Here is a 14411-nt window from a genome sequence, read left to right as displayed (position 1 = left end):
ATCCAAATGCGACTGGCCTGCCTTGCCTACCTACCATATTTACGTTGTAGATAAGACTTGATTTGATCCTTGCCGGGTCTATTTTAGCTTGCTCCTTTGGAAAAGGTAATTTAGATACTGTATGTGTAATTGGTAAGTATTTGTATCCAGGTCGTCATACAGGACTGGCTGTGACACACTAAAGAGTTACATGTACTATACTTACTCCGTAATCTTAGCACAGCGTACGTGTGCCACTCAAGCAAGGTACCCGGCGCGGTGCGGCCCATGCAGGTGTATCTCCTCTCATCTCGTGGCGCGTCCAATCCTGTCCCTTGCTGCAGCCCAAGACAACGGCTCAGCTCAGCCTTGATCTTTCATTATTTCTCCTTCCCCCGCATGCTTTGTCTGTGTTGCCTTCTTCTCAATGCACCCACCTATTCGTATGTCCATCCGGATTTACTCTCGTTTTCCTACCATATTTAGTTATCTCATGAGATTTCAACTATTACCCCCAGAAAAGTGAGGGCTCGAAAATCCTTCGAGAGGGAAGAAAGAGGACAGAAAGGAAAAGAGACAAAAAACAAAAACGTCACGCGACTTCAAGAACTCGAGGCCGGCGGGAAGTGGGCGGCCTGATTGACATTGGGATAGAGAGACCGTCCTTGAAGCCAGTTGTGCAATCGCAACTTTGTCTACCACTTTACCTGAGTTTACCGGGAGCCATATTGGCCTCCCTGAGACCGGCGGGTCATGTTAGAAAACGGCATACGGGGCCATGCGATGCCAACCGCCACGATGAAGTCGACCCAACAGCCTGTGAAGTACATTCAGGCCGGCGGTGGCGGGGTTGTTCCCCAGACAGACGCTCCAACGTCGGCTAGCAACTCGGGAGAACGCGTGAGTCTTTGTCTGCCTTGGTCGAGGCTTGTAAACGGCACTCTTCAGTCGTTCTCGCACTAACAACCGTTGTAGAGAGTCACGATCCGCTGCTTTCGCTCATCCATCAGTCTTCCCGTGACGCCTGATACGTCCCCCGTAGACTTGCTCTATTCCTCAGCCAATCTCATGACCCACCAGTTCGATCCACAAACCAGCGTCGTCGTCGAATGTTACTTCTCCTTCGGCTTAGAGCGACGACTGCGACGATACGAGCGCATCAGGGACGTCCTCAACTCTTGGGAGCGCGACAGCCAGCACTCCCTCCTCATCGTCCCCAACGGCCCGACAGATCGCAATGTCGATCTCGCCATTGAGTCTGTGTCGCGTTCCGACAACGCGCCGCCTGGTTTCGTCAACTCCCCCGTCCACCACTCCCAGCGGCCGGGACGCTGGAATAAGCGCCTCGTCACTTTGCTGGACACGGGCCAACTCTTCACCCACAAGAAACCGAATGCCAAGCCTTCCGATAAAGACTGCACCGTGCTCTGTAACCTCTCCGACTTTGACGTCTATCAAGTCACCGAAGACGATATGCTGAAGCACATCCGGCCACCTAGGACGCATGTTTTCGCCGTCAAGAGCCAGCAGAAGAACAGCGTTTTCCTCAACACGGAAAACTTCATCCACTTTTTCAGCACCGACGATGATGCTGTAGCCCGGAACGTCCAGGCCAGCATCCATTCGTGGCGAAGCTGGTATCTTGTCAACAGGAAAGTTGACCTCGGCCGGAAAGAAAGAGCCCAGCAAATGAACGGCCATAAGACGACTGCACCCAAAACCGTGGGCGTTGTCAGGAGCGGTCACCATCGCCTCAAGGTATCTGTGGATGAAACCCCCTATACCATCGGGACCTTCAGCCCGCTCCTCGACATGGAAAGGTTCAACAAACCGATGGAGGAATTCGGCAAGGATTTTCTTCCGGAACCAGATCGAAATCCGACCTCACAGCCCGTGACCCACAGGGCAAAAGAGACCCCGGGCAAATTAAGGAAGCCTGTTGATTCCCAGGCGGAGGCAGTAGCGGCGGCCAAGTCTATTCCAACACTCCCGCTATCTCCAAGGTCGCCAGAACTCCCGACAGAACGCATCGCAGTCTTTGCCACGGAGAGCGAATTCAAGTCGAGTGGCTTGCTGGGCAAGACATACAGTGACCGCAAGCTGCAGGCTGAGCGGAATTCGGTGGATGAACCGCGCGAAGGCCCTTTTACTGGGGGCTTATTGCAGAACCATCAGGCGCTCAGTCGACATTCTTCAACGAGGCGGTCCGAACGGGGTCACACAACCCGAGGGTCGGCCTCACCGCCGACGGGACAGCCAAATACTACCCCCTTGGATGGATCGCCCGTTCAGGGCCCCTTCACCGGCGGTCTCCTGCAGCAACACGCCATCGACCAGCAGACTCGGCGACCAGGAAGGAGCAATACCACCAGGCGACCGCCAACATCATCGGCCACTGCACAACCTTTCGGCACCAGTGCTACTGGCACAGCGCGTCCCCTGGCACGGTCCATGACCAACGCTTCCTTGCGCCCTACCACCTCGGACGGCGGTTCTTACGGTAAGCAGCGCGGCAGACCGGGACCCCTCCTCGACATTGCTCCCAAGGTCCCCGAGGTATCATCGTACTGGCGGGACGGCCAAGGCCGCGGCGTCCAGGCACCGACGGGCGTGCCTCTCATCAGCATGGCAACGGACACCCGCCCGGGAATCCGACAGCCCGGCGCAATGATGTCTGGCTTGGTATCTCCGCCCATGAGTCCCCCTCTGAACGGGCTCGCAAGGAGAGCCACCACCAAGACAGCGACGCCTGCTTCCTCAGCAGGCGGTGCCCGGCCGCGCGCTTCGTCGTCGAGGCCCAGGAGCCAGTCCACTAACACGGCCGCAGCCGGGGGCCGGCGCTATGCTTCGCATGAAAACCCCGCTTCTGTCCCCGCCGTCCCGGCTATCCCCTCCCGGACACCTACCGTGCGCACTCCCCGCCGCCACGACGATGAGGATATCCCGCTGATCAATTTCGTCGACCGAACGCGGAGCCGCGACCCAAGCGGCGGGAGCGGTCCGGATGCGAGGAGCCGCAGCGGGACCATGATGGGATGATGAAGACGTCGTGTGGCTTACTGCGCAAACCAAGGGATATTTATGATGCACTCACTGGACGGGCGTGTCGGTTCCATCTTTGCCAATCTGATGAACGATATGGGTTGGTGTTTCAAAGGAAAATGAAGCGAGGAGGGGATTGAGATGGGAAGGGAATAATGGGCCGACGGCTTTGGACGATATGATTGATACCCCATACTACGCAAGTGGTGATAGCAGCCCAACTGGACTTGGCCCGACGGATGGGACTGCTTTAGAAGAGATAGTTGCTTCTTGTTTAGATTTCAAATCTTTTTTCCATTATTATATGTATCGTGGTGCCAGCCCGGCGCATGGGTGGATGGAAACTTTTGGAACCCCGTCACAGCTGTTCCCGACTTTGTCCCACTTCACCCGCAGCTTATCCTTCATATGTGGTAAAGAAAATATCAGCTCGCGGTTGATTGTTCAGATTCCGTCAGGTCATGTGTGTCCCAGCCAGTCCTCTCCAATTCCCTAGGCCACTTCATCTCTCCCAGATCTGCCAATCTTACGCCTCTGATGTTGGTGTATTTTCCTTTTTATTTTCCTTTCTTTTTTGGTTTACTTGGTTCGCTTGTAAATCTTGGCGAGGAAGGCCTCAAAGACGGACTTCTTGAGACCCTCGCCCTCGTCGACCTTGCTGATCATCTCGCGGATCTCGGCGGCGCGCTTCTCCTCAAACTCCTCATAGCGAGGCTTGAGCTGCAGCTCGTCGAAGAGCTTCTTGACGGCGGCCTCCTTCTCCTTGTCCTTCTGGCCGTAGTTCTCCTCGAGGACCTTGCGCTGCTCGGGGGTGACGAGCTGCAGGGCCAGGTTGACGAGCCAGGAGCACTTGTTGTCCATGATGTCGGTGCCGATCTTGCCGATGTGGTCGGGGTGGCCAAAGTTGTCGAGGTAGTCGTCCTGGATCTGGAAGTACTCGCCCAGGGGGATGAGGATGTCCTCGGCCTGCTTGAGGTTGCTCGGGGTGGCAATGTCGAGCATGTACAGGGAGAGGGCGACGGGGAGGTAGAAGGAGTAGTAGGCGGTCTTGTAGATGACGATGAAGCGGTACTTCTCCATGCTGAAGTTGTCCAGGTTGACGCGGTCCTCCGGGGCGGTGAGGAGGTCGCAGAGCTGGCCGAGCTCGGTCTGGTAGGTGACCTCGTGGAAGAGCTCGATCAGGTCGATGTAGCGCGGGTGGTCGCGGAAGTAGCGGCGGAGGAGCTTGTAGATGGCGGCCTCGAGCATGAAGGCGTCGTTGATGGCGATCATGCCGACGCCTTCCTGGCGGTACCAGCACGGCTTGCCTCGGCGTGTGATGGACCCGTCCATAATGTCGTCCGAGACGAGGAAGAAGGCCTGCAGGAGTTCGGTCATCCAGCCGAGCGTGGCGGCCTTGAAGTACTCCTCTTCGGTCAGGGGCCTCCCCAGCAGGAGGGAGACCGAGTCGGGAACAGACATGCCGCGGTTGCACTTGCCGCCCATGGTGTTGATCTCAAGGCTCTGTTCGCCGGGAGGAAGGAGACGGCATCAGGTTAACTAACATGCACGGCCGACTGATCTATTTGGGGCCAAGGTACAGGGAGAACTTACCTTCTTGAACCATTCCTGCTGTTCCTTGGGCAAGTTGTACTTTTGCGTATCCTCGAGCAGGACCTCCGCCAGCTTGGGGAAGACGGACTCGAACTCCTTGAGCGTAGTCTTTTGCGCCATCTTGACTATATTCGTTTGGCTCTTTGTCGGGTGGTGTGGTGTCGGTCTGTCTGACCCTAATAATGGCAGTGTAGCGTTAGAGAAGATGTTCCGATAGCTTCAAAAATTCTCAGTAATCTCTGGAGACTGACTCTTTTGAATTGACCGAAATGTCGCGAAGGTGTGGTCTGTTACTTCACCGCTTTTAGGTTGAGGTTGTGAAAGAGACCATGACGAGGGGTAAAAAAGGAGGAAGAGAACAATAGCACAGAAAACGTGCCCCGCACTCGCTGCTGTTTCGGCAAGCGGTGAAGATTCTCAGGGGTCCATTCGCTAGACTCAGGCACCTATCCTATGATGTACCGTACCGTACCTAGGTAGGGTAGGTACCTCGGTGTAACGCTTGCCCGATATGTGGTCTGCCGGGTTCTGTCCGGACTTGCCGGACTGACGCAGAGTGGCAGCCAGCCCCCCAGGTGATTCCTTCCAAGCAAGGACCCTTGAGCTCCCCGCGTCGCGTCTTCCCCGTACAAAGTTGCGACGGGATCCAGCAACGACGCAACAATCAGTCCGACTTGAACCTGGTTATACTCTCACACTCGCCTCGACGTTTCTTTTCTTCCTTTCAACTTGCGTGACCGATTCTATACCCAATTTTCCTCGAGACTCGACCTGACGACCATTGCTTCACATCTAATTGATTGTCGGTCTGCGCCTCTCCATCTGCCGCCATCGTGGCTCGTTCAGGCTGCCTGCCTAGTATGGTCGCATCGCCATGTCCCTGAACGAACACGATTTATCACAGCTCCGAGCCGCCCTGCAAGACGCAGTGGTCAAGTGCTCGGAGCGGTGTCTGTACCAGTCGGCCAAATGGTAAGCCCTCGAGACGTCTGGAATGGCTATTCCCTTTCCCATCCGTATCTCCCTTTGGTCGCTCACAGCAAGTCTGACAGGGCAGCCGAGCTTCTAGACGCTATCCCCGTCGCCTCAAACGATGCGCAACCGAACGACCCCGTTGCCGACCACATGTCAGCCGTATTCTCTCCGAATCCAGATCCAGATGAGGCCCAACTAGAGGCGCAAGAGTTCAGCAAGTACCTGCTAGCCAAGTCTTTTTTTGACTGTCGCGAGTTCGACCGCTGCGCCGCCGTCTTCCTCCCTGACTCCATCCTCTCTGGCATTATCGAACCGAAACTTGATGGCTCCGGAGGCACCCCCCAAAGCAAGGGCAAAAATAAGGCTGGCACGGTGCCGCTTGCGTCTAGCAGCACCCTGCCTGTCATGAGCCAGAAGAGTCTCTTCCTGGCGCTCTACGCCAAATTCATGTCTGGCGAGAAGCGCAAGGATGAAGACTCGGAAATGGTCATGGGCCCACAGGATCTAGGTACCGTCGTCAACAAGCAATTGCTTCCTGTCAGCCGCTTTCTCAACAAATGGTTTGAAGAAAGGACAACGGACGACGGCGAGGTTATCGGCAGTCAAGGCTGGCTCGAGTACCTGTGAGTCGTTCTCTCTTGCTGCTGACCTTGGGCGCAGACCGGGCTGACACGGGTATCCAACAGATACGGGATGGTGCTTGCCAAAGAAAAGAATGACGAGAAAGGCCATGGACTACTTCATTCGGAGCGTTCACTTGTTTCCCATGAACTGGGGATGCTGGCTCGAAATGACCTCTCTGATCTCTCGGATCGAAGATGTGAGCGAAATCCCATCTAACCTTCCGCCAATGGGCCTCGTGCTGACGAAAGCAGCTCAACCGCATATCGCGACACCTGCCCCAAAACATCGTCTCGTACATCTTTCACGTCCACACCTCGCTTGAGCTCCACCAACAAGGCGCCGGGCTGGCCAACTCCCTAGATCAGCTCCTCAACATCTTCCCGACCTCCTCTTTCCTCCTCACCTGCAATGCCCTTCTCGCGTACCACGCCAAAGACCTTGTCGCTGCTGAGCAGCTTTTCAGCCGCTTGCTGTCTCTGCACCCGCATCGACTAGACTCACTGGATCACTATTCGAACATTCTTTACGTGATGGAATATCGACCGAAGCTGGCCTTCATTGCCCACCTCTGCTCGACCATTGACAAGTTCCGGCCCGAGTCCTGTATCGTCATTGGCAACTACTATTCACTACTATCCATGCACGACAAGGCCGTCCAATACTTCCGCCGCGCCCTGACGTTAGACAGGACATGTCTCTCTGCGTGGACTCTGATGGGCCATGAGTTTGTGGAGCTCAAAAACACCCACGCTGCTATCGAATCGTATCGACGGGCAGTGGACGTCAACCGTCGCGACTACCGAGCATGGTATGGTCTCGGCCAGACATACGAGGTCCTCGAGATGCACACGTACAGTCTATGGTATTACAAGAAGGCGGCGGGTCTGAGACCGTGGGATGCGAAGATGTGGGTGGCTGTCGGTTCATGCCTGCAGCGGATGGGCCGCAATCAAGAAGCCATCAAAGCCCTCAAGCGAGCGCTCCTGGCCGACGCGCACTACGAAGGGGGGAACGGTTTTGACAACGGCGATGTCCTCAGCAACAGGGGACCGACCGGCCACATGGATCCCGAGGTCCTCTTCCAGATCGCCACCATGTACAACGATCTCGGGAGTCTCGAGGAGGCAAAGGCGTACATGGAACTTTGCGTTGCGCAGGAGGAAGGAGATCTGGTGGATCCCAGCGGCCTAGGCAGTTCGGTCGCTGTCCACAAGGACTCTCCTGCCGGATCCGACGACGGGAACGGCGAGGAGCGGGAACGGACAATGCGCGAGGGAACAGGCGTGACGGCTTCGACCAGCCAGGCACGCATGTGGCTCGCACGGTATGCCATGGAGTCCGGGGACTACGCCACTGCCAATAGGCTGGCGACGGAACTAACGCAAGACGGTTTCGACGTCGAGGAGGCCAAGGCGCTCGTCAGAGAGGCCCGGTCGAGGATGCACGAAGAAGGGCAGTTACCGAGCCCTTAGGAGACTCGAGGTGACTCTGCTAGACGTGCTGCTGCTGCTGCGGCTGCTGCTGTTCGTCGGTCCTGGATACTGGACGAAATCCCCATCCGCTTGGGAAGGCTGAGGGAATAAGCCTGTTTGACGACCATTCCGAGATGAGGAAGACACTCTCGTGGTTCAAGAGTAGCGCTTTCTCTCTGCGATATGTAAGGGCATGACATGGCGTATGGTGTAATGAGAAACCTGACGGTTCGAGTGGGAAATCCTGGCCGGTCAGGGGTCAACCTATATGGGGACTGGATAGGATGGGATGGGCATGCGTAGGCTTTAGATGATGCGTATCTTACAAAGGAACGTGCATGCCGGTACAGGAGAAAGGAAAAGGATAGGAACACGGGAAACATCCGACCGAGTCGTTCATAAACCGATGTTGATCCTGCTGCGGGCGTGGAGTTTCTGTCGTCGACTTGAAAAAGGTGCAGAATTGGTCCATCTGATCGCCCATTTCATTTCACGTCTGTGGGTTTTGCTACTACTGGCAACATCTCTTTGGGCGAGGCACCTCTGGGGACTTTGCTATGACTCTTCGGGCATGGAATCACAAAAAGGCTGCAGCTCGTCATATCTCTCCTACAAGGAAGGTATCGGAGATCTATAGACGGTACACATTCGGTACACATCGCTCCATCACCAGCTACCGCCAAGTTGGCGATGATAGTCACTTCGACACCGTAACGTGCTCCGTTTCCTGTATTCGTTCATAACGCGTTGGGCTTCAACGGGGCGAGATGCACGAAAATGATTTTGCCCATTGTCTAGACGCGCAAGGTAGGCTGTGATATGTAAGGCCTATGTCGCGTGAGTCGATTGTCTTGTTCTGGAGTCGATCAGCGAGGCTTCTTCCAACAAGTATTCGTACGGTTTTATGCTGCCGATAGGTTGCCGCTGGAGAGGAACACCGGGCATTCTGGGCGCCAATAGATCTCTAGTTTGGTCATGGAGAGGGTACCGACGATTTGATGATAGACAAGCGAATGTCGAGGAAGGTACAGTAATGTCGGCACTTGGGCACGTGACCATCTATCGGCAATTCGAACCACACCAAGTGCCGACCTGTGGCGTAAGCCACAGCGTTGGGTTGCGCAAGCCACTAGGGCTTACTTCATTTGAACGGAACGTATCCACTCCACAGGTCTTATTAATAAGTAATTACAGGGCAGGGCAATCTCACCGCCGACTCTCGCTGTCGTGAGTGTTCACGATGTTTCATTCAAGGCTTCCACTCATTACCTAAGCTAGATGACGGGCTGAAGGCCCCGCAGGTTAGGTAGCATTCTCTGCCGCATCCCAGAGATGAGGTTGAGATGCCATGTGCTGTCCCCATAGACGGGACAACCACATGGATGGGACACTCCACCCATAACGACTTGACTTCGATGTTCTGGTTGGAACTGAACGTCATCAGCAACGCGCGAGCTGAAATTTTCGAGCAGCACTGAGCAGTCAAAGACATCACGACCGAGGCGGAGGGCAGCAAAGATATGATAGAAAGATGTTGGCATTTCTAGGACTTTTCCTTCCCTAGTCCCAAAAGACAGCAAAGGTGGTTGTGCGACTAAGCAACCCACACAAAGCTCTATATTACAGGTGCCTAGTCCCACCCAGTCCTAGTGACTGGTGAGAACATTCAGATTCATCGCCAGATGGAGCTTTAGCAGGCTCCGTGGCTGGGGGGCAGGCCGTTGGGGAGGTTGTTGGCCTGGATATCGCGTCAGTGGTGCATTCTTTGCGAAGCTCCTGGAGTGCGTTTGGGGGGAGGGGGAGACTCACGTTAGGGAAGTAGTGGTTGACAGTCATGACCTCGGTGCCGTCGAAGCTTCCGGGAGCAACAAAGTCGACGCGGTTGAGCCAGCTGTACTTCTCGGAGTCGGTGACGACGCGACTGGAAACACTGCGTTAGAGGGAATGGACAAAGGCCTTGCGCAATGCAAGAAGGGAGCAGGAGCATGGGGAGACTTACACAACACCGTTCTGGTACTGACGGACAACAGCGCCACCGGTGTGCTTCACGTAGGCCCAGTGGCCGTCGTCAAGCAGGACGACGTAGAAGATGACTAGAGGAACATGCTTGTCAGCACAAGATTGTCCCATGGTTCATGTGGCTTCTGGGGTTTACTCACTGAGCTCGAGGAAGCGGGTTCCAGGCTCGGTTCCCTCGGTGACGATGCCGTCATCGTTGGCACGGAGGATCTCACCAAACTGGCGGCCCTCGGCATCATACCAGTGGCCCCTAAATGAGGAGTTAGTTATATGGACTGGATGGGAAGAAGGGGAAGGATGGCAACGTACTCGCGAGCCCACCAGCTGCACTGAAGGCCAGCGGGGGTCTCAATGGTGTGGTTCTGCGACGAGATGGTTCAGTAAGACGAGCTCGGGTCCAGATGGAGAGAATAAGGAGACTCCCTTACGTTGTCCAGGTCCCAGTCAATCTTGGCCTGGAAAGCAGGAATCAACTCGGGGGTATACTGGGGAGGGGTCCATTCAAGGAGCTCATGGGAGGGGGGGTTCAGCTGGGTGGTGGCGTCAAAGGTAGACCTGATGGTAGGAGAGGCGGAAACTCCGAGGGCGCAAGCCAGGAGACCCGAGAAGATGGTGGAGACGCGCATTGTGAAGGACTGAGTTGAACGAGAATCTGAAGATCGTCTTGTATTGGGAATGGATGGAGATGAGCTGCTTGAGAAGGATGGGGAGCAATGACAGTAGGACGGTCGTTCATGATGGACTTTATATCCTTTATTTTCAGATCCTTGTCGCCCTTCTCATGAAGGTCGAACCAGGTCAGACCCTGGGTTCACATTCCGCTAGCCCAGTAGTCTTACCCATGCTCGTATCAGGAATAGGGCGTTGGTAGTCGACTAGTCAGTTGTACCAGAGGCATCGCCAAAGCCATGGATCGGTGAGGACAAGGTAGGTAGTGGTAAGATGTTTCCATCGTGGCGTAGCCCATGTCATCCCCAGTAGCCAAGGGCGCCACGTGTGGGTGCCCTCGGTCTCTTCGGTCCGTCCGCTATGAACTGCTATCGATTTGAAAGGGCGGAAAAGGATAGGATTGTGGTTGACAGAAAGTCCCTACTGATGAAATCAACGACATGGATTTCTAGCGTAATGAATGGCAGTACAACGTATGTACTGGCACTACAAGGTCTGGGAAGACAATATCCTCCAAAACCAAACAGACCCAGCTCTCCTTGCCTTGCTCCAAAAGCCTGGCACCATTTGACCCGAGAAACCCAGAAACACGGGGCATCTGCATTGGATTGGGGTCAGCGGCCTCCCTATTGGCGTTCTTGTGGCCAGCCAAGAGTCGTCTCATTTATTTTCACGTTGCATGGGGAGACCACCTGTATGTACTATGCACATTGTATGGAGGCAACCGAGAGCCGTGATACTACGTGCATGCAGGGGCAAGATAAAAAAAAAATGCTGGAGTTATGGTTCGTTCTATGATTCTATCGGGTTAAACAAGGCCCGGATAGTGCTACTGAACAGAGGTCGTCCCGCAATTCCAGCATTCGGCCTATGGAACAGATTAACCGATATTATGGCCAAGACGTCGAAGCGAGCCCAAGAGAAAACACTGAGGTGGTTGCCTAACAAACATGGGGATGCGAACTAGGGGTCCGGGTCCTGTGAGGCCATGCATCTTAGCTCAATTCCAGAATAGAAAAAAAGAAGACGACGAAGAAGATGAAAGGCGACTAAGAAAACCACTAAATTAGTTCATCGAATCCCTCGCGTGCCGCCCGCCCCCCGGTGTGCTAAATGGGACATTGAGAGGCCCGTGTCTCCGAGTGAAGGCCGGGACCGGAACAGCTGTTTTGGAAGCTGTTTTAACGACTAACGGCCCGCCCGCCTGCTGATCGCGGAGAGAGTTCGCGTAGATCGGACCAATCCAATTTGCCCGGCTGTTTCCGCAGCCATACAAGGGCCGGACCACCTTCTAGATCGACACCCGCGTTTCTACCATTTGGCCTAGATCATGATTGGACAAGAACTGAGACCATGGCCCAGCCCAACTTGAGATCCGATACCGGCACGCCATCTTGTGTTCTAATCATGTACTTTGCATGTATGTACAACGTACGTTGTGTCTCATATACCAATTGTCCTGGCTTGTACTGACCGTTCCTTCGCCTCCTGGCAATACACCATTTTGGCAAGTCGACTTTATCAGCATCAACCAAGAGAAAAGGATAGCTAGTTGGTTAGTACTATTTCCAAGGGCAATGCACGGGATTCTGTGCTAGTAAAGATTAGGTAGGTAGGAGAACGGAGGCCCGGGGATACGGACTATATTGTATGGATTCTGTCATAATGAGTTGATGGTAACGTACGACGCAGAAAGCTGCAGCTCAATCTGCAAAGCCTGTGGATAATTGGACCATGTTTCCAATAGAACCTGGTGCTGCATTGCAATGTTATGAAGTTGGTCTCCATCGTCGTGTCAAACACACGCACTCCTGTTAGTACCCTGTTCGCCAACACGTGGTTGTTCACTTTACGAATCTTGGTACGGTGCATGAAAACTCATCAACGTACGAAGCAAAGGCATGGGTGTACAACGTACACACGGCTCATGTCAGGGCAAAGTGCCCGTCGTATCGAGGTACCGAGGTACCTGCACCCCTGGGGGTTGGAGTAGGAGGAGAATGGAGATCCCGTCCTCCGAGGGCCCGAGGCTAGCCAGGCACTTCCCACGGGCCACTAGGTACAACGTACAACCTACCCTTTCACACCGCCAGCACCTAATGTACCAAAGTCGCGTTTAATTTAGCAACACGCAACTTTGTTGTAACTCCTTCTCCCCCGTTCATATCAGAAGAATTAACGTCTGTTACTAACAGCGACGACGACACCTGGGAGACCTCATCGACCAAGACCACAACCATGTGGGAGCCCAAGCCGGTCCTTGATAACACGTCGGATTCAGACCAGACCACGGTACCGCCAAAATCCGACATGATGATCGAAAAAGACGGCAAGGAAACCACATCTTCAGCACCTCCGGACACCGAGAAAAATCAGACAGAAGAGCAATCACCAGCACCGCAAGGTCCTCCGCCACCACCCAATGGCGGCTATGGTTGGGTCTGCACGTTATGCGTTGCTCTCATAAATGCACACACCTGGGGCATCAACTCCTCCTACGGCGTCTTCCTCGCACACTACCTCTCCACTGACACCTACCCCGGCGCGACGTATCTGCAATATGCCTTCGTAGGCGGGCTGTCCATCTCGGTCGCCATGCTCGTGTCCCCGCTGGCGACCTTGTCAACACGCCACTATGGAACTCATTTCACCCTGTACGTTGGCGCAGTGCTCCAGGCCGGCGGCTTAATCGGCGCGTCGTTTGCGTACGACATATGGCACCTGTTCCTGAGCCAGGGCGTCGCCTTTGGCATCGGAATGGGCTTCCTCTTTGTCGCGTCCGTCGGGATCCCGCCGCAGTGGTTTACTACCAAGCGATCGCTCGCGAACGGCGTCAGCGCATCCGGGTCCGGTTTTGGAGGCCTTCTATACTCCCTGGCGGCTGGAGCCATGATTCGAACCATTGGACTGGCCTGGTGTTTCCGGGTCTTGGGGATTCTGGCCCTTGTAGTGAACGCCATCTGCATTGCCCTGCTCCGGGATCGTAACAAAATCATCGGCTCCCGACACAAGGCCTTTGACATGAAGCTGTTCAAGCGGCCCGAGTATCTGTTGCTCAACGGCTACGGATTTTTCTCTATGCTTGGTTATATCGCCCTGGTCTTCTCCCTGGCCGACTATGCGAAGAAAATCGGCTTGGATGCCTCGCAGGCAGCTGTCATCTCGGCGATTCTGAATCTGGGCCAGGGGCTCGGGAGACCACCCACCGGGTACTTCTCGGACAGCATCGGGCGGATCAACATGGCCGGGTTGACCACCTTTTTCTGCGCAGTCTTGACCTTTGTCGTCTGGATCTTTGCGAAAAACTACGGCGTTCTGATCTTCTTCGCCCTGATCGGCGGTACGGTGGCCGGCACGTTCTGGGCCACCATCGGCCCGGTCGCGGTGGAAGTCGTCGGCCTTCAGGATCTCCCGTCGGCCCTGAACCTCGAATGGGTCGTCATCGTTCTGCCGTGTACGTTCAGCGAGCCCATCGCCCTCGAGATTTTTGGACGCACGGGAGATTACCTGGGAACGCAGCTCTTCATTGGCTTCATGTACACGGCTGCGGCTCTGTGTATCTTGTTCCTCCGGGGATGGAAGGTCGGCGAACTGAACGAGATTGCGAGAATGAAGACGGAAAACTTGGATGGTGCCAATACTGGGGATGCCGGGTTGGGATCCACAAACGAAGCAGCAAGGGTTGTTGGCAGACGCACTATGTGGAAACACTTTTGGGAATGGCGGAAAGTTTGAACTTTTTCGCTCGGTGGATCAAAATCATGAAAAAGGGGCTATGTTTTACGGGTCACGAACAAGGACATGAAGGCAATCTTACACGACTGACATTATTGCGCTTACCTTACAGCATGAACACAGTATCGCTTATGATTAGAATTAGACATGGATTTGTTAGGTATACGTTGTAGACATCAATTTTACTGAAGTAAGTTGTTGCAGTTGAGAGAATAGATCTTTGTTTGCTAATCAACCGTTCTTTCTGGGTGAATGCGGCGGTATACATAGTTGTCCTTGATGACCAAGGAAGGGATCGAGACG

At 54.6% G+C, this 14411-nt stretch overlaps 6 protein-coding genes across 6 annotated transcripts; 4 read left to right on the top strand and 2 right to left on the bottom strand.

Moving 5' to 3' along the window:
- Window positions 1-695: 695 nt before the first annotated feature.
- ACRALDRAFT_1078663 (uncharacterized protein) lies at window positions 696-3018 on the top strand (the record flags this gene model as incomplete). Its single annotated transcript, XM_071018798.1, has 2 exons — window positions 696-879; window positions 955-3018. The coding sequence occupies exons 1-2, from the start codon at window positions 733-735 to the stop codon at window positions 3016-3018; spliced, it is 2211 nt and encodes a 736-aa protein (XP_070879758.1). The 5' UTR covers window positions 696-732.
- Window positions 3019-3063: 45 nt separating this feature from the next.
- Window positions 3064-3559, top strand: ACRALDRAFT_2015711 (uncharacterized protein; the record flags this gene model as incomplete). The annotated part of the gene is made up of 5 exons (XM_071019813.1): window positions 3064-3121; window positions 3147-3283; window positions 3343-3431; window positions 3470-3498; window positions 3537-3559. The coding sequence occupies 5 exons, from the start codon at window positions 3064-3066 to the stop codon at window positions 3557-3559; spliced, it is 336 nt and encodes a 111-aa protein (XP_070879757.1).
- Window positions 3560-3600: 41 nt separating this feature from the next.
- Window positions 3601-4734, bottom strand: ACRALDRAFT_2094871 (uncharacterized protein; the record flags this gene model as incomplete). The annotated part of the gene is made up of 2 exons (XM_071022692.1): window positions 3601-4524; window positions 4615-4734. 2 exons carry the CDS (start codon window positions 4732-4734, stop codon window positions 3601-3603), a joined length of 1044 nt encoding a protein of 347 aa, XP_070879756.1.
- Window positions 4735-6319: 1585 nt separating this feature from the next.
- On the top strand, window positions 6320-7685 carry ACRALDRAFT_1059512 (uncharacterized protein; the record flags this gene model as incomplete). The annotated part of the gene is made up of 2 exons (XM_071016045.1): window positions 6320-6409; window positions 6465-7685. 2 exons carry the CDS (start codon window positions 6320-6322, stop codon window positions 7683-7685), a joined length of 1311 nt encoding a protein of 436 aa, XP_070879755.1.
- Window positions 7686-9207: 1522 nt separating this feature from the next.
- On the bottom strand, window positions 9208-10407 carry ACRALDRAFT_1073538 (uncharacterized protein). The gene is made up of 6 exons (XM_071018113.1): window positions 10133-10407; window positions 10014-10066; window positions 9845-9954; window positions 9685-9778; window positions 9495-9606; window positions 9208-9423 (listed from the first exon to the last, which is right to left on the bottom strand). Exons 1-6 carry the CDS (start codon window positions 10328-10330, stop codon window positions 9376-9378), a joined length of 615 nt encoding a protein of 204 aa, XP_070879754.1. The 5' UTR covers window positions 10331-10407; the 3' UTR covers window positions 9208-9375.
- A 2277-nt stretch (window positions 10408-12684) lies between these two features.
- Window positions 12685-14278, top strand: ACRALDRAFT_1059514 (uncharacterized protein; the record flags this gene model as incomplete). The annotated part of the gene is made up of 1 exon (XM_071016046.1): window positions 12685-14278. A coding segment is annotated over one exon (1424 nt), but the record flags the coding sequence as incomplete, so codon positions are not given.
- Between the last annotated feature and the right edge of the window lie 133 nt (window positions 14279-14411).

The sequence above is a fragment of the Sodiomyces alcalophilus genome (genome assembly GCF_042370955.1).
Source record: "Sodiomyces alcalophilus JCM 7366 unplaced genomic scaffold ACRALscaffold_1, whole genome shotgun sequence".
Lineage (NCBI taxonomy): Eukaryota > Fungi > Ascomycota > Sordariomycetes > Glomerellales > Plectosphaerellaceae > Sodiomyces > Sodiomyces alcalophilus.
This window is presented reverse-complemented; position numbering and strand designations above follow the sequence as displayed.